General features: G+C 45.0%; 1 protein-coding gene across 2 annotated transcripts in view; it reads left to right on the forward strand.

The window, feature by feature from the left end:
- Ppp3ca (protein phosphatase 3 catalytic subunit alpha) overlaps positions 1–22,593 on the forward strand; it is a 207,884-nt gene that overhangs the window by 84,504 nt on the left and 100,787 nt on the right. For both annotated transcript variants that reach the window (XM_010641592.1, XM_010641593.1), the window contains exon 2: positions 7,798–7,998. In XM_010641592.1, the coding sequence (XP_010639894.1) occupies positions 7,798–7,998 (201 nt within the window). The remainder of the gene's footprint in view (positions 1–7,797; positions 7,999–22,593) is intronic.

Raw genomic sequence — 22,593 nt, forward strand, 5'->3', positions numbered from 1 at the left:
AGAGAGAGAGAGAGAGAGAGAGAGAGACTGTCCAAGGCAAATAAATAGATAAAATATGAATATAAATAAAATGCCCATCTGCTTAATTCATCCCAGTAAGAAGGATGTAAGTTTGCTGTTCTGGAGATTACTATAAATACCACTTGTTGAAAATATTACTATAATCATTTCATTTATGACTAAGATCCAGTATACTGGATACTTCGGGATACTACCTGATGTAACTGAGTATATAGTTTTAAAATTAAAATGGTTGGGCCAGGGATTAGGCTCAGCGGTTCGGTGGCCTGCCTTGCAAGCACAAGGACCCGAGTTCAATCCCCGGCACCAAAAATAAATAAATATATAAATAAAATTAAAATGGTAACAGCCTACTGCCAAGTAAAACAGCAGTTGCTCAATTATATATTTTAAAATATTTAAGTGTTTAATTTGACTTCAGTATATGAGTTATGTAATGTTTATTTTGGGGGGGCATTTTATTTTTATTTATTTTTCATTGAGTTTTTTGGTACGTTTTAGGTGTACAGTGTGGTTACACTCATCACTGGGATCTTGTACCTTTACATGATGTATCTTGGTCCTTATTCTTTCCTCTACCCCTGCACTCCCTTCACCCACTCCACCCTTATTATTATAATTCTTAACCTAAACGTTCTATAGCATATACTTCAAAATCTATAAATAGAATTTTGCTGTTCTTATACTCCTATATGAAATAATTTGTGATTGGACGGTCACCCTGTTAGTCACTGGACTTGTGTGTATAACTTTGGTAATTCTGCAGTGACATCAACCACAAAAACATCGAGTTTTATTTAAGCTTCTCAGTGACTCTTAAAACTTTTCTCACATAATCAGTCGTTCATCTTGAGTCATTACATAATTTATTACATAAGCTATTTGCAATTGTAATGAAGTAAACCACTCCAAATATCAAGAATTAAAGTAGTTTGTGATAGAACCTCCCGAGACTGCCTGTGGAGGGGCTGTGAGTTGTCACCAGCCCTGTGTCCTTGAGGCCTCGGACGGATGACTGCTTTGTGCCAGGAGTATAAAGCGAGAAGCACAGGAAGAGGAGAAGATACATACAAGTGAGCATATTTAAATGAAAATGATTTTGAAATTCAGATCAGAGCATTGTTCGGTTGAGGTACTCATCTTCTCTAATCAATTATTAACCCCTTGCATTGCAGTGATAATTATTTTAATTGGTATCTGATCTTTATTAAAATGGCTAGCAGCATATGTCAGAGTTGGGTTCAATATATACTATCATATACATGTGATATACATGTTATATAAGCGCACACACACATATATATGTATAGTTGTTTTTTGTACATATCCAAAAAATGCTTATTTCCAGAAATACCCAAAGTGCCCTTTTCTTAACACTTTTGGAATGTGACATAAAACACCTTTGTGACATTCAGGAATACCAAAGTTGTTCAGTCTGGGGGTGAAATGCTTAGGACACACAGCATGTCTGAGAAAAAGTTGTGTGTTAAAGTTTAGGGCCTCTGTAGGCATGAGTGAGGTCATCAGAGCAGTAGGGAAAAAAAGCCAGTAAATTAATAAATTGTGGTTTTATTTCCAGATCTGTGAAAAATCATTTCCCTTTTATCTTAAGTGGAACTGGCTATTTCTGTTCACAAGATTGAGACTCACCTACTCTTGAGATAGGCGTTACTCTGTTAATGAAAGCCAGGCTCCCAGAGAAACAGGTGCTGAGTGCCACTAAGAGGGACCAAGTGGGACCCAGGCAGGCATTCCCACTCCTCCACGGTGGCCCAGGACTTTAGCTCTCTCTCCTGAGTGCATTAGTGTGTCTTTGTGTGTAGATGTCCTGTGCATAGTAAATGTGTATCCCCATACGGAAAGAAATTTAGGAAAAACTCAATATGAGTTAACTCAAATCTCACAATTGAGGAACACAAATAAAATTTAGCAAAAAGCTCTTTTTTAGTTCTTTTACATATTCCTTCCTTCTTTGTCTAGAAATGGGGTCAGATTTCACATGTGTTGATTAGTGGCTGAAGAGGCTGCTGCTTTTGCGAATTTTCACTGATACATTACATTTTAGAATAGCTGTACTGAAGAAAGTTTGTAACTTACCTTAAAAGAGAACCACGGATGATCTAAAAGTGCAGCTGCTTGCTGTACACTCAAAACAAGAAACAAGAGAAACAGTCAGTGGATTGAAGGGTTTCTAGGAACCCAGACGTGAAATCAGGTAGATGAAGAGGCTTTTGCTTCCTTATTGTTTACATTTAGGCTCATAGTTGTTCCACTTAGTCTTTGCTTTGCATCTAATGCTTCATAGTTGTCTCAAGCTCTTCGGAGCCTTGTGGGCTTATGCTTCCCGCCCTGTGTTCTCCACCCATCCCGGCCCTTCACAGAGCCTGTTACAGAGCCCAGTGTATAAGTACATAACAGCTTCCGATTGACTGAGTGATCGGCTTGTGTCAATTAGCATTACAGTCAGTGACACACAGATGGCCAGGAGAGAATGTGTACCAGTCTAAGGTGGCCAGGCCAGAGCTTTGTACCTCTGTCTGACCTGTGACATCTTGAGCTGTCCTTGTGGCATGAACTGACATGAGTGCCCCAGACTGCCCTGGGCAGAGGGGCTGCAACATACGGGACAGGCTCTTCCTGCACCCTCCCATGACAGAGGTACACAGCGAGTGTGTCTGGATTCGCAGACGTTGCACCTGATGTCCAGGCTGAGTAACTGGCGTGGAGGCTGGGGAAGGGGAAGTCTGTGGTGCCTCTGTCAGGGCGCAGGCCAGTGAGTCCCCAGCTGACTTCACACCGGCATCGCGTGAAGCCTTGAGACACAGCCACTGCCCTGGTCAGACCCTACACCAGTTAAATCCAGATCTCCTGGGGTAGGAAATAGGACCTTTCTTTTGAAAAAGCAATTCCAGTTGGAGTTAGTGGTGGGAAAGTTGGAGGTTTTATAAGAATCAAATGAAAGCTAAAAAAGAAGAAAGGTTACAGGAATATAATGTCTGCTTACCTTGTTCTCACTGACTGGGAGGAATGCAAATTCTGGAGTCATGGCTCAGTAGAAGAGATACATGAGGAATATATGTCAGCACCTGTTGGGTACTGCACTGTGTTTCAGTAAAAGGAACGTGTGGAATTTAAATGCTGTAGTAGCTACATGTTAAGAAAGTAAAAAAAAAAAAAAAAAGGTGGCATTGATTTTAGTAAAAATTTTATGCAGCCAATATGTCATAAATCCTACTAGTTCAACATAAAGTAACTTTAAAATATTAATGAGATATTTCTCCCCTGCACTCCCCACCCATGTTAGGTCTTTTAAATCCTGGACTTTATGTAGATTGGCCTCTTGCTTTGCAAGAGCTGGGCAGCAGCCCATGGCTAGGCAAAACCTTTCTAGACAGCGCAGGTCTACCGGCTAAAGTTTGGAATAGAAATTAGGAGGCTTGGTGGTAGTGATGGTTGTGCCACTGCCTAATTTTTGGTATTGGTAATTCATCCATCCACTGTTTGTAATTATATTTTACTTTCCTTTTGTGTAAGCAAGCTTTGAGAGTTTTGTAACTTTTGCTCCAAAAGCCCTTTGGGGCAGGGGTAGAGTGTGTGCTCAGCATGGAGCTGCCCCCAGCTTTTCCAAAAATAACTTTAAAAAAAACACAATGAAGAGCCCCCAAATATTGTGAACATTCTTTAGCAGCCATTAGAGAGGAGAACTAACCATGCTGGTTGTTTTAAGGGTACTTTTTTCCTTTGGATGGTGTCATAGACTAAAAAGGAAAAAAAAACCACTAGGATAATTTTTTTAAGCATGTGATTCTTTCTTGTCAACGTTCATATTATTTCTCCAAGCAGAGGTCAACAGCAGCAATCCTGTTTCTCCTTCCAAGGAAGTTGTTATAGACCACGGCCCTCTGATATTTCCTAACAAATATCGGGAATCCCTTTAGGAGTTTCTCAGTTTTTTAACTTTTATTTTATTTATTTTTTGGTACTGGGGATCAAACTCGGGTTTTCGCGTATGAAGAGGCAGGTGGTGGAACCACTGAGCTAAATGCCCAGCCAGGAGTTTCTCAGTTTTGAGACCACGAAATGCCAGTGAGCTGGACCTGCTGCAGAGGCATCAGATCATTTTCAGCTCCTCAGCCACATACAGAGTGATGGTTTAAAGCTCACTCGGCCCAAAATGTAGGAAGAGACCAGTGGGCCTTCCTGAGGTGTGGTCCTCATAGTTGCCTAGATGGAGGGCTAGAGTTCCTGTGGCTGCGCATTTCCTGACTTGGAACATATTGAATGCATAGCTGACAACAGCTTCCATAGTTGTCAGATAGATGCCAATATTGGGTCCATCTGGTTCTGATATGGAAACTTGTTACTTTTCTCCGCGTCAGATAACTGAACTCTTGGTTGGAATCAGCAAATGGGAAGGGAGTAATATCATACCCTTGACCATTGGAAATGGGTCCCTGCCAGATTCCCACTGTCCCCGCAGAGGATGGGGGGCCCTGTCCACAGTGAGATTTGCTTTTAGAGCTGGCTGTTTCCTGTGAAACAGGCCTCAGTCAAGGACTTGCATGTCCCACATTTCATGTAACTTGCTGTTTTATTCATTTGAGGGCAAAAGAGACATAGCATGGACATTATAGAGAAACATTCTAATGTTTAGGATGCATCTGAGCTGTTAGAGGACATTGTATGCTGTATTTATAGGCAATTGTGAGACAGTTGTTCTGGAATAAGGCAGCCTAAATATCAACAGCTATTGGAGAATTTGTAGTAGCAGCAGGCACAAAGTTATTCTCCAGTCACATCTCAAAGAAAGGCAGTTGTAATATTCAAAGCAAAGGAAGTGAAGGGGGCTCAAATGTTATTATTTAGGCATAGCCACCTTCACAATTAGTTAATGAAAACAAAATGCTTTCCAAGCATATTGGATTCTTAGGTTCAAACAGTTGTTGCTCATTATTTGGTACAGGTCTGCATGTAGGATGAAGGTGAACAGAGAAAGTAAATACATGTGACCTTTGTGAGGCTGGCATTTCCTTTATGAAGCCCAAAGGTGCACAGATACAAATATTAGCCCACTTTTGTGCTGGCCCAGGGAGCAGCACTCTGTGAGCGTCCTTGCATCAACCCGCATTGTTGCTGCCACTGTTCCTGTGGGCTCTGCCATCTGTCTGGTTGGTACAGGGCCTGGGCTCACCAGTGTCCCCATCGGCCAGTTGGAGCAGAGCCTTTCCATTGGCCATCTTGCCTGCCTTTGCATCCTGTTTTTTGGAGCCAGTTTCAGCAGCCAGAGCAGGTGGCCGACCTGCTGGCTGCTTCAGGGTGAGCATGCACTGCAGGGGAACAGCCTCCGCAGGGCCGGGTGGGACGCGTGTCTCTGTGCGGTTTTTGCCTGAGAGTCCAGGGATGCCAAGGAAGTCAGATTCGCCAAGGTGAGGCTCTTCCTGAGGTCCTTCTGCTCGTGCAGGTTGAATATTTTGATCTCTGTTAGGTTTATCAGAGCCCACAAGTGCCAGTGTAGCCAAAACCAATGCCTTTGTCTACAGAAAAGTAGATGAGTTCCTTCCCTCTGAGTGCCTGTGACTTCTGCCTGACAGGTTCGCTGGGCCGCTTAAACCTTTGCCATTGCCTGACTCACCGGGTGGGAAATCACTTTTGAAAAAATCAGCTCTCGCATCTTTTCGAAGTTCCCCCTCTCCGTCTCTCCCTTTGTGACTTGGGGCCTGTAGCCAGAGGAGTGTTGAGGAATTGCCAGACAAGATGCTTACTAATCTCAGAACACATAGACGTAGGTTAAAACGATGTGGCCATTGAATATCTGTTTCTCAGCGATAAAACCCTATTACTCAGGCAAGAGGAAATAGCAGGGAGAGCAAAGAAACAAAATGGGCAAAGTAACTTCCAAGCGTAATGACCTAATTTCCTCCTTTTATCTCCTCATTGAAATCGTGTATCTTTTTTTTTTTTTAACTTTGGCATTATTGCCTTTTTCTTTTCTTTTATAAAGCAGCCCAAAACACTTTTTTAAAGTAAAGACTTTTTTCATATGAAAACTTTTAAAAATAAGAAACATACATCAGTATTTATTAGCATTTCCATATAAAAAGTGATTTGCTAATCACTGTAGTCATTAAGCATCATCTTTAAAGTAGGCGATGGAACCACTGAGCTACATCCCCAGCTTAAACATCATGTTCAGTACCTCACGGGAAGCAGCTTAGCTTAGTGAGTGTCCCTTAAATCATGGGGTGATGATCATGGGGAGGTGCGGAGTACTTTTGAGCTTCAGGTTTCTCCCTAGTCATGTATGGGTTTACAAACCATATCATTTTACAGCCTTGCCATTGGACCTGATTGTGTTACCCATGCTATCCCTGGTAAAAAAATGAGTGGTAACTATTAGCTGCTATGATTACTGTTTACTGTCGTTATGATAGCAGTCCTCAGACAGACTCCACCTCTTGGGTAAGGTACTAGAGCCAGAGGAGGTTATTTAACTTGCCCAAGGTCGCAGGGCTGGTGGAGTCTGTCCCTGGCACTTTGCTTTGGCTGAGTACATAAGTAGATGTGGTTGAGTTGGGAAATGTCACGTTGCGTCCATCCAGGCCCATTTCCTGGTTTTTGGAAAGTAGTTACAGCTTCACTTGGAGAACGGATCGGTGCTATTGATTGCACAACAGCCCCCGTCCATCTCAGATGGCTTGGCATGTGTCCACTGTCCTGCTTCTTTAGACCCTTGTTGGAGTGAGCCCGTTTCTTCCTTGGTATCAGGTGTTCCTCCTGGGAAGAGAAGGGCTTCTCCGGTGGGGCAGCCCCAGCATATGGCGCGTGGCAGGTCCACGGGGTAACTCTGGTGCACTGGAGTGTTTGTCCAGTGGATGAACCTTCCAGGGAACTACAGAAGTAGTGAGGTTATAAGTGGTTCTCTGGCTGTGATCAGAAAGTTAACCTTGTGCGGTTGTGAGACCATGCAGTTTTGGAGGCCCCGGCACCTCTGGGCGGTGGACGGAAGAAGGGGCTGTGGCTGACTCACTACTGAGTGTACAGCCCTCGGGTGTTCCAGTGACAGGCACTGCAAGAGAACTCTGCGTGTGGCCGGGCAGGGTGTGCAAGGGATCAGGGACCTCAGTCTTGGGAGAGTCTGAGCAGTGAGTGCCTTTGCCTTTGTATGGCTCTCCAATTACCTGTCTCCTCCCTGGTGCATACTGTCCTATCACTCTTTGGGGTCCCACGAACATAAGGACCTGCATGTTCACACGCAAATCTGAGTTCCTCTTCAGTTTTGAGTGTGCTTGTGCCTTTTTCTGCCAGGGAGGGGATCGGTTAGCTCAGAGATGGGCCTTGAGTCGGACCAGCACATCGAGTTGGAATAACTTTCCCATTCCTTCAATCCAGGCAGAGGAGCCCACTTCAGAGCTGGGGCCAGCTTGGCCCTGGTGGCTCACAGTTGAAAGTTAGGGAACCACTGTCTTTGTGGAGTTGATTTTCCCTAACAGAAGACTTTCTCTTAAAAAGAAATACTCAGTCGGGATCTTTCAGAAACCCAAGAGAGTACTGAAGGGATTTGATCTCTGAATTCCCTCTCAACAGTCACATTCCACCTTGAAGCAAAGGGAGAAGCTGTCTGTAATTCTCCGAAGCCCTTGATGCTATTTCATTCAGTGTGGAGACTTTTCAGCATGTCCTCCTGGGATCCGGCAGGAGCATGGGTGTTTGCTGGCTATGGCTGAATCTTTGTTGAGTTTTGTTAATGAAATCCTCTGACTTTTTTTTTTCTTGCAGCTGTTCCGTTTCCTCCAAGTCACCGGCTCACAGCAAAGGAAGTGTTTGACAACGATGGGAAACCTCGGGTGGACATCCTGAAAGCACATCTCATGAAGGAGGGCCGGCTGGAAGAGAGCGTGGCATTGAGAATAATAACAGAGGGTGCTTCGATTCTGCGACAGGAGAAGAACTTGCTGGACATTGATGCACCTGTCACAGGTGAGTCCCGGGGATGCATCCTGCGCCCTGCCTGTCCTCCCTGTGGTAAAAAGTCTGAGGCTTAGGGTTGTCCTGGGACACCATGTTCACCTCTCTTGGGTATGGCAGAGTCCACAGACTGAAGACTGGGGTGTTGCTGGCCTGTGGAACGTGGGAATCCTCATGTATAAAGTGTTTTCAGGAGGTTGTGCTCCACTCCACATGCTGCTTAACAGTGGCACCGTCCTGCTGGGATTGAGGTGGTGCACCCTTCATCCATCGTGACAGGACCTGGCGCAGAGCACAGAGATCTCCCCAGGGACACCAGCCAGAGGGCGCAAGCTTGGCCCAGCATTGAAGCAGAGACCGGCTTAGTGCCAAGGTCCTCTCAGTGTGGTCCCCACCTGGCAGTCGCGGAGGTGTCCCAGCGCAGTCCTCAGCCGTTCTGTGAAGGCTGGGTTGGGACACACACATCTGCCAGCCACTGAGCTGTTTCCTGTGGCAGTTTGTGGCCAGATGTTGTGCCTTTACTTTAGGGTGCTCTCTTCCTGTCTGTCTGGTGGACAGAAGTGCATTTTGTGAAAGTGTGCTGCTCTTAGGCCACAAAATTAACCTTACCAGGAAGGAGAGCATCTGATATGGCAGTTGGGATCCCTCTTTGAGAAGTTGGTTCAACTTGAAGACTTTCATTTTCAGAGATGGTGAATATGTTTATTCCCCTTGCATATTTCCATTTTGGTAGAAGGAAAGTTTAGACAGAGAATATCATCCTTTGTGAAAGGAAAGGGACATGTGGCCATATTCATGTACACTAGTAAGTGATTCTTCCTTCTCAGTCTTGACGTGCTTAGCATATTATTGGTCTTCAAATGTGTATTTGAATGTGACTGTTCCAGAAGGAAAAGCTGTCTTCAATTCCATCCTACAGCTTCCTTGATCGAAATGTCCCTAATGATTTCTGTATGAGAAATTGGCTGTATATACATTTTATTTTTGACCGGGAGTGCTGTTTTTCTTGTTTATATGTAGAAGAAGGGCGAGGCAGCAGGCAGACTTGCCCAGTGGTATGAATCCATGCAGGACCATTGGCGACCGAGTTGGGCCACAGATTTATCCTGCGTCTCTTTCTGAGCATTGTTTTCCCGTAATGCAAAATGGTGTCTTGCATTTTCCCTATCTGCAGAAAATGAAAATATAGGGACCAAAGAAATGCAGATGTGCTTTCCTCTCTTAGGTCCTAAAATATTAAATATTTTACCTAACTGCTATTTCAGAACCCGCAAGAATGAAATTACTTTTAAAAATTTTATTGGTTAAAACGTCTACCTGTATAGTAATGATAAAATGTTAAGTATTATCTTAACGTCTTTATCATTGAGTGTATTATTTTTGATGAGAACAAATGACATATTTTGTTGAATTTGCCTTTTCTCCATTTCACATGATAGTGTGTGACTTTCAGTGAAGGATTTGTGTTAAATTCACAAGTGAGCACAGTGAGTGTTACAGGCTGTGGTAGTAACAGCTGAAGAAAACCTATGGAGTAGATTTTTAGAGTGCTGTGTCCTCTGAGACATCTTCCTTGCCTCTTCTGTGTGACCAGACTCTGTCCCGAAGGGACACCCAGGGGATTCTGGGAGAATCAGGGCTGTGTTATCCCCGATCCCCAGGCCTTTCTGGAGTCCCACTCTGATCTCCCCTGCCTCAGTGAAGGATGCACCACACCCAGCTCCTGCCAGCCAGCTCCCAGATGACACTGGACCAGCTTTAGAAGGCAGATTCGAAGATGCTCTGGGAGTCAGTACTCTGGTTGGAGAAGGACTTCCTGTGGGGTTGGAGAAGGACTTCCTGTGGAGTGGAAAAGGGCCGTGGAGTGGAGAAGGGCTGTTAGCCAGCACAGAACAGTGAGAGTCATAGCAGTAGCACTTGGGAGTAGAACCAGAGCAGGAGATCTTCCCTTCGGGGTACACTTGACTTTTCTTGATGAAGTGGGAAATCAAGGAGGATCACTACCGTGATCTCTGCTCGTTTTTCTGGGAACAAAACGGTAAAACATACAGGTAGCAGAGGGAGAGAAAAAATAATAATATTTGGATAGAAGGGGGAAGATTTTTTTATGTTTAATTCAACAGAAATCCATTGACTTTTCCTGTTCAGGGTGCTGTAATAAAAATCCCATACACTGGATGGCAATGGCCCACAGAAATCGTTCCCCAAAGTTTGGAGGCTGGGAAGTCCAAGGCTGAGGTGCAGGCAGGTGTTGTGTCTGTGCTGGGCTGCCCTGGGTCATGAGGGCACTGGCTCCTGTGTCCCTCGGAGGAGGGAGGGTGGGCATCTCCCTGGGCCCTTCAGCAGGGCAGTGACCCATTCACAAGGCTTCCAGCCCCGTCTGCAGACCTAACACTGCCCAGGGCTTTCCCTCCGAGTCTCTCAGATGGGGGTCAATAGAGAGAGTTGGGGAGACCCAAGCATTTAGACCCAGCAGCCAAGTTACTATATCCCAGCCCATGGTTTCCAGAGCAAAAGCTGAAACCTGAGGAGACTGCAAAAGAAAAGCAAGGCAGGCTGATGAGAGAAAATGACACTCTGTACTTTGAGATAGAGTTTAACCACCCCGGCCAGAAATCTGACATCTGGAATGCTCCCAAATGGCGAATCAGATGCCCCTCCATAGGGTCCAGATCTCAGAGCATTTTGGATTTTTGGCTTGTGGATTGGGAATGCTTAACTAGTAGTCTGTGCAAACATTCGTACATGCAGAAAAGCCCCAAATCGGAAGCACTTTGTGTGCCAGGACTTTTGGGTAAGGGACGTGCAACCTGTTTGTCTAATAATTTATCAGTAATATTTTGTGATGCGTTCTGAGATTTCTTTTTATTCGGACAGCCGAGTCAACAGGATGTTATTTATTTTTAAATATTTAAAATTTATTGTTCGTTTCCCTGAGTCAGTAAAGTTGTATTTTATTATTGTGCAATAAAACAGTGTTTACACTTAAAAATCCTAGGGCTAAACTCTTCTTTATATAATTCAGAATTCTACACTAGAGAAAGACTGAACACGTAAGAAACAATTTAGAAGGGAAGAAAGAAGAGGGAAAAGAAGAGGGGCACAGGGAGAGCGCGAACGAGGAGAAAACCCAGATTGCAAATGAGAACCGCAGGAGCAGGGTTAGGGGAGGAGGCCAGACTTTCACTCCAGGGCGGATTCGGAACCCTGCTCTTGTAAAACGAAGGCAGAAGTGGAGCCTCGGGGAGGAACAGAGGCCGAGCCCTGGCTTTTTGAGGTCCGGGCTGGGGACAGGCAGGTCAGCAGGGCGCACTGCTAATTTCAGGGCCGTGTGTTTCCTGTGAGGCGGGCAGCAGAGGGTTCCCTGCCTTGGAGCAGGGCTGCCGCTGTGCGGGCGGTGCCAGAAGCACCCTCTGGCTCCGTTCCTGGATGAGAGCATGGACCCGTGGCCAAGTTTAAGGTCAAGGCTTTGCTTCCTTTCCAGCATTTGACGTCAGTTAGGAGAATTCCCCTCTCGTTCCCTGGGGGAGCTGCGTGGGGACTGGAGTCTGTGCTGCCCTTAGTCACAGAAGAGCAGCAGCCTTGGCCTGCGGCGTCTCGTGTCACTCCTGGGGCAGGTCACCCATCACAAGTCAGTGGTTGATCTTCAGGGTCTGCCCTGCAGCCAGAGGCCTATTTTGGTACTGACCTGCCATTGGCAGGGGGCACATTTCCCTCCCAGCCTGCAGCAGCCACACCTCGCTTTGTTTTTCCTATTCTTCGTTTAGGCCTTGGATTTGAAAGGTGATGGAGACATTCTTGTTGCCTGTGAGTCAGTTCTTTTCAGTGGTCCCTTCCTTCTTTGGCCTTGCCAAGGTGGTTCTCAGCAAATCCATTTTAGCAGAGGGGGACAGGGATGAGCATGTTTCTAAGCCTGAGCTCGGATGGAGGTCACCTGGGGGGCTCCACACTTCCTGCCATAGCAGGACCACAGGTGTGAATGTGACTTCCAGGCCGGTGATGCTCCTGACCAGGGCCACAGGTAAGGACCATGCGCAAAACTGAGGTCGCAGAGCTCATCAGGGGCCCCTCGGATCTAGCAGGCATCCTGTCATCCTGCCCAGCTGCCGGGTGCCGTGCTGGCACACTCAGCCTCTGTAACTGGCAGCCAGAGTCCTATGCCACCCATTTACTTGAGAGCATGTTCTCACCTGAGACTGAAGAGAACATATGAAGGTTGTGGATGCCAGGGTTCCCAGGAAGGCGGAGGAATTGATTAATCTGACTACTGATTATAATTATTACTATTTATATTTTAAGTTAAAATTTATTGTTTAACACAAGGGGGCCAGGCAAAACAGCAGTGCTTACAATACTATGGGCAGGGAGTTTATCTATCTAGTTTTTCCCAGTTAAAAATATATCCATAAGGCTTTTCTTGGCAAGCAAGCTACTAGTGCGACAGCTGACAAAGCAAGGAGTGTAGGGGTGAAAGCAATCTTCAGGTGGATGGGGGAGGAACTCATTTCCTAAGGCAGAGAGCTGTGTCTAAAACAGTGGTGACCTACTGATGCCAATAAATGTGTAGCACCAGGCAAGAAGACACTTGTATGGTTACATCATAACCATCCAAATGGATATTTTGCTTTAAGACACAGAGCACTCTACTCTTTTCAATTTGGCTGAGTCGCTACTTTTTTGCAGATCGGGCAGTATTTGGGCAGCTTTGATAAGGCAGGGCTCATGGGTGTTTCTGTAGTAACATAAACCTTATGTTGATGCCATCAGACTCGAAATTGGAAAGTGGTCATGTGCATTGATAACTATTCTGATTCTTCGGAAGTAGATTAAATTGTATTAAAATCAGAGCTACTGTGGCTCTGAAGAGAAGTGGTCTTTGAGTAACACTACTCCAGGTAAGAAACTGAACTTAGGTCCTATAAAAGGAAAATATGGATGATTCCTTCTGTCTGCACAGACTCTGTGTTTCCTGTCTGGATTCATGTTCCAGTTTGCACCATTTCATTCTCCTCTGAGCCACTGATGTGGCTGTGGTTGTGAACAATCCTGAATTCTCGTAGAGTGGTGCTGTGGTGACAGGTTTCATGGAGCCAGGGTGGAATTGTCCTTTTCATTTTATTGAGAATACTCTCTGTGTATGAAACTACACTGACAATAAATGCTAGAGTTCATGATGGCTTTCTGGTGAACAAATTAATGAGTCCCCTTTGCTGTCAGGTTGACATGGGTTCAATTCTTCTGTGCCAGATCTTGATGTGAATGAACCATGTTCTCCTTCCCTGCAAACATCCATGCCACCCCTGGAAGGAAGCATTGTTCTCAGCTCCTTTTTACAAATAAGGAAATGGAAGCTTAGTGAAGTTATCTTAAGTTTACCCAGCTAGCAAGTGCCAGAACTGGGATTAGAACTCTGGTGATTCAGCTGTGTGTCTTCCCACTCTGGGGGTGTAGTTACTTTGATGTAACCAGATCACTGAAGCTAGGAGCAACTAGAACTCCTTGTTTAATTGGCATTTAACTTGATTGTTCCGGATTGTGTTTTGATGTTACTGTTTGGTGTTATTATCCCACTAAACGTAAATGTGTGAGGATCTTTTAGTTTGTGGATATTCGAATCCACAATAGTTTCTATGTAAATGAGCTGCAGATTTGCATATAGTAAATTAAAATAATATTGTAATGGAAATGTGTGGGAACCTCTGGAGTGTGTTTTTATGTGTGTGTTTTGTGAGTGTGTCAGTGTGTATGTTAACCACCTAACCAGCATTTACGATTTTAGTTTGTTCTCTTTTTCCAAATTTGTTGGTTTTCCTGAATTCATTGATTTTGAACTTCTTAGTGAAGTGGTTGGACATGAGCTATCCAGTGAAGAAAATGCATGAATTGGTCAGAAGTCATATCTAATGGTTAGTAGTTCAGTGCAGTGGTGAGGGGCTGAAAGTGACCACTGGCAGCCCAGTCCTCACACCCCAGCAGTCAGAAGACTGGGTCCATGGAGGAGGGCGTTGCACTGTTGACCATGGTCAAGCCACGCCAATATTTATAGTATGCAACTTTCATGATAACTTTTCTTTCTGTGTTTGCTTTGATGTGTTTAATTGTGATATGCATTCAGAGATCAAAGCTAAATATTATTATAGTATTCATTTAAATGTCAGAGCTAAATAATATTTACAGTATGCATTTGCCTTTAGGGTGCCACCTCGAGTTAAAGAGGAAAAGACTCTGATCATTTTCTGCTGGGGGCACTTTAGAGCTTGTTCTGTGCAACTGTGTCTGCTATAGCCCTAGTATATTTATTGTCTGCCAATGCACCCCCCCCTCAGCTTCCCAAACTGGTTCTAATGTCCCTAGGCTGAAGGACAAACTTCTTGGCCTTCTGTGGCTGGGACAGAGCTGAGTTCTGAGGCTGGTGTTTGAGTGAAGGTCGTGCGTCCCTGCTGATCACACAGCAGAGTAGAAACAGCCCCTGCTGCATTTTTGTTTCCTTTTCTCCTTCCTGCTGATGCACAGAGGATGGCAGAAGTGCCCAGGTCCAGGATTTTTTCTTTTTTTTTTGTTTTTTTGAGACAGGTTCTCAGTATGTAGTTCAGACTGCTCTGGAACTCACTGTGTAGCCCAGGCTGGTCTCGAACTCGCAGTGATCCTCCTGCTTCCGCCTTCCGAGTGCTGGTATTACAGGTGTGCACCACGACGCCCGGCCCCAGGTCCAATCCTGTACATGTCTACAGTAGCCCACATTTTTAATATGCAGAGAAAATCGTTGTCCTCACCTTTAAGTCATTACCATATCTGGATCTGCGTTGTAAATTCAAGTCCATATGCCAACGTAAACCTAAGCCCATTTGTATCTCCCCTGCACAGACTTACCTGTCTCATCACTGCTACTGTGCACCCTATTCTTCTCTAAATGGAAGCTAATATGTTGCCCTTTGAATGAATCTTGGTTATTTTTGCTTTTGTCTTGAATACCTCAAGGAAAGTCCCTCTACTTAACACTCCGTCTTCTGTTGGCCTAGCCCACGCACACACTGTCCTGATTTCTGTACATTTTCAACAGCAGACTCAAGTCTTATGCCCTCTGAGAGTTTATTCACCCCTCAAATAGCCTGGGTCTTTCTCTTCCCCCAGTTCCCATAGCATTTTATTATTTCTGACTGTTCCTTAACATTTATCTCGTAACATCTTGCCTCTGCTAAGTAGATTGTAAGATTCCGTGGAATCACAAGCCGACTCTTTACAAAGGCGACCTTGTCCTCCGTCCCATTTCCCCTGCTGCTTGGATGATGATCTTTGTTTCATTTGCTTTGACTTGCTTCTGTTCGGTATAAATAAAATGTTAAGCTGTCACCTTGAAGGTTTAGATGTTTTGGCGGTTTAGATGTTTTATGTGTTACTTTGGTATAAGAAAAGATTAAAGCTCCTTTTCACCTTTTCTTCCAGTTCCATTGTCCTGGAAATAAATTCAGGGAAGAATACACAGTGTAGACAATGCGATAAGTGACGATGAGGATGGAATCACCAGGGACTCTGTGCGGGCTAAATTCCACCTCATCCACCAGAGACCCTGACATCAAACTATCGTCAATGCTTACTCTATTTTGATTTCGATACACTTCTGCACCGTTTTGTCTGTAATCATATTGTCCCTGCTGTGCCAGTCAGCCTGTCTTATCCTCTGTCTGTCTTCACACCATTTCTTACGTAAAGATTCGACGACTCACTTGTGTACACCTCTTGGGCAAATGCATAATTGCCAAACATTCACAGAATCACAGAATTGTCTGAGACTTTATTTTATCTAATCAGATCTTCTCTGTGTTCTGTATTGCTCTTTTTTATGTCAGAGAAGCACATCGTCACTGTGTTTTTATTTTGTATGTCACATGTGATTTCTGAGAAGGCACACTGCCGAGTACAGTGGGGTTTTCTTTGTGTTTTGATCAAGTTCTTTTAGAGTCCACATGCCAGTTATTTGAGCAAAACTGAAAACTAGAAGGACAACTTGCCTAGCAGAGGAGCCTCTACTTTATTTTTACTAAAGTAACCTTTAAAGACTATATTCTTTTCTTTAAACTTTGCATGTCAGCATGGTGGGGCCTGGTTTTTAGACTAAATATTTCCCTGATGTTTAATTTCTTCTCTTCAGTAATCATCAGTATGTTTATAAATCTGGAAAAAATAGATGTACTTACTGTGCTATGTTTCTGCTTTCATATGATGACACTAAGCTTATGAGATTACATCAATTTGAAAAGATTCTCTCCCAAAGCTAGTGAAAGAAAAAAGAATTCTCAGACTTGTTCCTGGCCCATGTTCTGGAACATTAAAGCAGAGGTTTCTGAGAGCAGTGTTCACAGCGACGTGACTGTGGTTGGAAGCTCACTGTCCCTTCAGTTAGGCGGTGAGCAGCTCTCAGATTCCCAGGCTGAGGTAGTGATGGCCTGCATTGTTTTTGTAGGGAGGCACAACAGTTGTTATTTCTGTGAAATAAAGTGTTTGTAGTGTTTCCTTAGGAAGGCCAACTTGCTTACAAAGGGTACAAAATACCATTTAACTGCCAGAATCCATAGTGTGTTCATTTCTGCTTCCATTTCTTTAAAGTACATTAGTTCCATGCAGATACATACACAGGTGGCCTTTGCAAAATAACTGTTGGGGAAAATAGTTTATCTTGCAAACTGATACTCTTGAGGGTTAGCAGGGGTGCTGCTGCTAATCACACCAGGTGTACCCTAAACCCAGGACGGTGCCCAAGAAACCAGGGTCTACAGTAGTCCCAGGCCTGTGCCTTAGGGGCCCTGGCATCTGCATCTGCTCACCTGCTTTATGTGGGACCACAAGTTCTCAGTATTGGCCAATTGGAACATCCACATCTGGGAACAGCAGTCTGAGGCAGGGCATTGGCCGGAAACTAGAGAATGGGTCGCCACCAGTGCAGTTAGCATTGTCCGCACTAATGAGGTGGGGGCTGTTGACTCATAAATAATTTTGTGCATGGAATTTGAGTATTTTTTATATTTGAAAATTGTCATGAGAGAATCCAGTATAGTGTGAAACAGCAGAAATTAAGATATTGATAGTGCAGTGGGGCAGATGTTAACTATTGTAACGAAGCCAAAATCCTGGTTTTGCAATGTTCTACATGTGGAAGATGATTCAAGTATTTTTTTAAGTCTCCTTTTGGGGTCATTTACTGTGAAACAGCCACGGTGCACCACACATGCTGTAGCATTACAGTGTTGGTACTGGCAGGATGTGAGGGGTGGGACCGATTTCTTCCTTTGCTTTTGCAGCCTTCCAGATTACGACAGAGACCTCAGCTAGAGGGACGGGGACAGAGGCAGCAGTCACCTCTGACAGACGTGCCCAGGGCCCCTCCTGCAGCCAGCATCTCCTCAGGCGATGCTGCTTTGGACAGTGGTCACCCAGACAAGGCCAACAGCGATTAGTCCAGGGTCCAAGTAAGTGGCTTTGACAAAGAGGAGAAGTCTGTTTCTGATCGCACAACTTGAGCCAGGTCATAGGGATGGCAGACATTTCCCCAAAATGGTAGAGCGGTGATGGGTTGAATTTAGGCCAAATCTATAGCTGTGCTTTTCTAAATAGTCTCCTCAGGAATTGAGAGCAACTACAAAGCAACCTGGGGAATCCTGGACACCATGGGCATGTGTTGAATCAGGAGCAGGTAGGTGATTGTTTTAGAGATTGTTCAAGAAAGTGAAAAAGTCGGGGAGGTGATGGAGTATAATGAAGGGATTCATGAGATGTTTGCAGGCAGCAGAGCTGGCCCAATTGGCCAGAAGACTTGGGTTCCACGGGCGGAATAAAAATCACTGACCTCCAACCAGTTGTCACAGGAACAGTGTGTTCCATAGCTGAGGCTCAGCAGAGCACGCCAGCTCCGAGAGTGAGGAAGGACCTGTCAGAGGGGCCTCACCTGCAGCTGGGCTCCCTCTGAGGGGTTAGGTTGGTCAGATGGTGGGGATACTTCTTTCTACTCATGGGAAGGACACCGGGGCACCGCTACTGGATTGAAGGTCTTTTGTTGGGTTTAGTGATGAATAGGTAAACGTAATGGCAAAGGCTTGTACCCACAATGGGACCGATGGTAAAATTACCCTGGGAATGTTGTGACCTTTTGGAGGAGAGACTGGGGCCCTGCTGGGGGCTGACTCACGGCAGGTAATTGACCACTTTGGAAGGGTGGATGGAAAGAGTGGAAGGTTAGAGCAAAATGAGCATTTCAGTCGATCAAAGGGAAATGCCAGATGTGCCCAGGGGACAGGAAGTGCACAATCTGACCGAGAGAGTCAATAAGAGACTGTGGCTGTGTTTGCTGGGTGGAACACATTATTTTAGCGGCAGTAATGATCGTGATTTTAAATAAATGTTTGAAATGTGAAGACAGCTGTTCTGAAGAGCAGATTTTGGTGTTCCATTGTAATTAATCAAGGCTGTTGAGTATTCACCACACCAGGGGCAAATAGTAAAACGGGAACATTTGGCTGGAGAGTAAAGCCGAAGTGTGAACGTGTTCAGTCCTGCGTCCTAGCTGTTTTCGCATAACATTTGCACAAAACTGTTTATGCAGTGAGAGTGTGAAGGGCCACACTGTTGCCTCGTGCAAAGACCATTCGACTCAGAGTTGAGCAGGAGCAGGTTTGATTCAGGCTAACAAGTTAGCTCACTTTTGCCGTTCCTCATCTGTGTGAGCGGCTGAAGTGCAGTCCTGACTCACAGACAGTGGCTGAGCCTGGAGGTGGGCCGTGCGGGGTTCGGGGCCGTGTGTGAGTCACAGTGTGTGCACATTCACAGTGTGTGCGCAGGTTAGGGCAGTGTAGCCACCACGCGATGGAGTCTCCCGCACCTGTGTTACACAGACAGTTCAGCGTGGACCAAACCTTTGCTGTGTGGCGCAGGGCTGGACATCCTGGTGAGATTTGGGGCGATGCCCAAAGAGCTCCTCATGTGCCCCAGACCTAGGGAGCTCAGTGAGCGAATTGCCCTTTACCACTAGTAAGTGAGGCAGGTGCACACAGATCCCCAGACCTTCCGCAAGAGGACACGCAGATATTTCTGTGTTTAGTAACAGAAAAACATCGCATCTCTCCTGATGTAGTAGCCTGCTCTGGGAGAGCCCAGCCATTGTCATGGAGATTATTTTTGTCTGCTAAATTTAGTACTTATTCTTGGTAAATAAAAAGAAATAAAAATAAAATATTTCCTGATATATTTAGTACTTTGTATTTGGCCTTTGGTACAAATCAGAAATCATTAACATTCTTTATGATAGAAAATTTAAAAACTCAACTGTTAATTTATTTAAATGCTTCCTTACTTTGTCATCTGTGATTCCCTAGCACCTTAATTCCACTCTTCGTCCATCTCATTTATGAGTTGGTTGACATTTGTTTTGTTTCCAAGTGAAAGTAAGTTCATTTAGGATCTTCTTCTCTATAACCTAGCAGGAAATCTTTCTCTGAACTCTGTGGAAAAAGACAATGAGTCTCTAAAAGGAGCAGGGCTGGGCATGGCCATGAAGTGCTTCAGGATCCCCAGGCTGGCCGGGTTCCGACGCTTTTCTCCTGGCCTTCGTGCGGAGGGGATGCTGCGTGAGCTCGAAGCCCTGCTCAGCATTGACTCCCTGAACGTATTTCTGACTCAGGGGATACCGCATGGCTTCACAGGGCCACCTTGCTGAGAAGCTTGATTAACCTATTCAGATTTCCTCTTGCTGACTTCTACAGTGCCTGTGTTTCACAGTAAGAGACAACTACAACTCTTATTTTTGTGTCATTTGACTTCGTGCCATATCATGGTTTTCGGAACAGTTGAGAGCCTCTCAGTTTTATTCCTGTGAGTACTTCAAGATCTTCAAGAAAATTTCTGTAATCAGTGTATCCTGTCTGAGAACATGTAACTGCAGCTTTCTACCCTCGCCTGTTTTTTTTTTTTTTTTCTTTCCTTTAAACACTGTCTTGTGTTAAAGAAACACAGTTCTGTTTGGTCTGTCACATCAAAATATTTTTTTCTTCTTTAAATTGTACTTTTTTTCCCCAGCTTTAATTGAGTTTATTGGTACATTTTAGGGATACAGTACAGTTATATTCATTACTGGGATATTGTACCTCTACATGACAGGTCTTGGTTCTCATTTTTTCCCCTTGTCCCTGCCTTCCCTTCACCCCCTCCTCCCCTCTTCTTTTCTTCTTTAAATTGTACTTTTTTTCCCCAGCTCTAATTGAGTTTATTGGTACATTTTAGGGATACAGTACAGTTATATTCATTACTGGGATATTGTACCTCTACATGACAGGTCTTGGTTCTCATTTTTTCCCCTTGTCCCTGCCTTCCCTTCACCCCCTCCTCCCCTCTTCTTTTCTTCTTTAAATACTTGCTCTTTACATTCTTTTATAAGGAAGTGAATCAACAGCTTTTAAATTCAAAGTATTTTCTCGTGGCTGTAGAAAAAAGCATAATGAAAAGGGAATATGAGGTATGGTAGAAAAATATGTTAAATCTTAAAATTTGAAAAACAAACAGTAAAAGGCGCATCACCGTTGCTTTGCCTCAGAATGGACCCCTTCACTTCTAACACACTCACCCACCCTTCCTGCCGTTTTCGGAAGCGGCTCTGCAGTCCTCTTTTCTGAGAGTCTGTTGTGCTGTTGTGGGTGCCATGATGTTCTCAATGGATTCCAGACATTTTCCTTTAGTGGTCATTTTGACTTCAGAGAAGAGCCGAAGTCACACAGGGCCCATCCAATGAATAAGGCGCACGAGACCACGCCGTGATACTTTTACAAATCTGCCTCCCGCTTGGATGGCACTTGGCAGCAGGATTCACAGTAGTTTTGGTCAGTTTCTTAAAGGTACTCAGGGAAGAGGACCCCAAGACTGCTTCAGAAAGTGGCAAGAATGTTGGGATTAGTGTGATCAACGCAAGGGAAGTAGTTTAAGAGGGATATTTTGAGACAGGGTCTCGCGATATAGTTCTTGCTGACCTTGAACTCACTGTATAGCCCAAGCTGACCTCCAATATGTGCCGCTCCTCCTGCTTGAGCCTCCTGAGTGCTGCAATTATAGGCATGTGCCCACACCTGGCTACTGTAATAACTTTAATAAATTTAAACATCCACTATATTCAGTGCTATATATGAATGCTTTTGTTTGCAAACAATTGACTTCACCTACAAAAATTTTTTCGTTTGCAAATTCTGCATCAGATGATGGCCGTCTTTCCTGCACGAAGAAAAATGTGGCCATCTTTTCCGGGAGTGTAGAACTAGTTACCACTGTACCACTGTATTACATTCATGCCTCATAGATTTACGAATGTTAAGTAAAATATCCTCCTATATCACAACAGCTACTGAAGTTTTATTGGACGTTGGCCACATCTCACTGTGGCCTTTGGGAAGGAGGAGTTCATAGCACTTGTGTCTTAGTGATAGTAATTAATTTAGTGAACAGTTCCATTCTTCCTCTCTCTTCTGGTTGTCCTTAATGCTAATGTCTTGCCCCTCTCCATTGGGATTTTCGCTGTGATTATTTTCCTGCTGTTCCATCCTGTCCTTGTTTTTGGAAGAGACCTAGAGACACTGCAGCCCCTGGGTCCTGGGTGGGAGGGAGGCTTGGCAAGATTTGGCTAGTGATCCCTGTGGCACATGCAGCTGCTGACCTGCACTGAACCCTGCTGTCCTCCGAGTCCTCATGGTCCACAGTCGTCCCACTACCCATCTTTATCCTGTCGTCTGTTTCCTTTGGAAGAACAAGGGGAAGCATTGAGGCTTTGCCTCTGCACTGTTAGTCCTGCTTATGCCGTTTAATCTCCCCTGGCTTTGTTGGAATTCAGCTAGTACCTTCTAACAGCCATGGCCTAGCCACCGATCTGGGCTCCGCAACTCTCTGTTGGCTGAGAACATTCAACCTCTCTCCTGCCTGTGCACCATTCCATAATGTTGTCCTTCTCCCTGAGCTGCAGCTTTCCTGGTCTCAGTGTATGGAGGCAGAGGGCAGAGGGACTGGCTTCGAGGTGTGATGTGTGTCCACCCCTTGATGACTCCTGCTCGACTGCTGGGGTTTCTTTTGATTCCCCGTCATTGCCTTAAACGTCTTCAGTCCTGAGAAGGCTGGGTTTGCGGAGACCACGGAATGCTATCAGGGGTCTGCCCTACGTCTCCATCCTCTGCTTCCTGTGGGAAGCGGGACGAAGCAGGATGTCTCTGGCTCTCAGTTTACTTCTCTGTGTGCAGGACCAACCGTATGCATCGCAGCTGTGCCTGGGCAGCAGATGCCATTCCGCCCTGCTGCCTGCTGAGGTCTCTCCCCAGCCTTCCCTCAACTTGAAGACACAAGGGTTTCCTACCATTGCTTCTTACTGCTTCATCTCACCAAGCATTGAGAACAGATTCAGGTAGACACATTTCCTCAGCCAGCAAGAGGCAGAAACCACCTCACCTGCCTGTGCCTTGGAGTTTGTCACTAAACCCGCTTGCCACTGTTTCCCGGCAGCTCCCACCACGTGGCTCCCGTGTCCCGATCCAAGCTGTCGCCTGCCTTCTGTGTTCTGTTCCATCTCTCAGCTGTAAGCCCTGTTTCTTT

Source organism: Fukomys damarensis, unplaced genomic scaffold (assembly GCF_012274545.1).
Source record: "Fukomys damarensis isolate Sample0158 unplaced genomic scaffold, DMR_v1.0_HiC HiC_scaffold_25, whole genome shotgun sequence".
NCBI classification, from domain to species: Eukaryota; Metazoa; Chordata; class Mammalia; order Rodentia; family Bathyergidae; genus Fukomys; species Fukomys damarensis.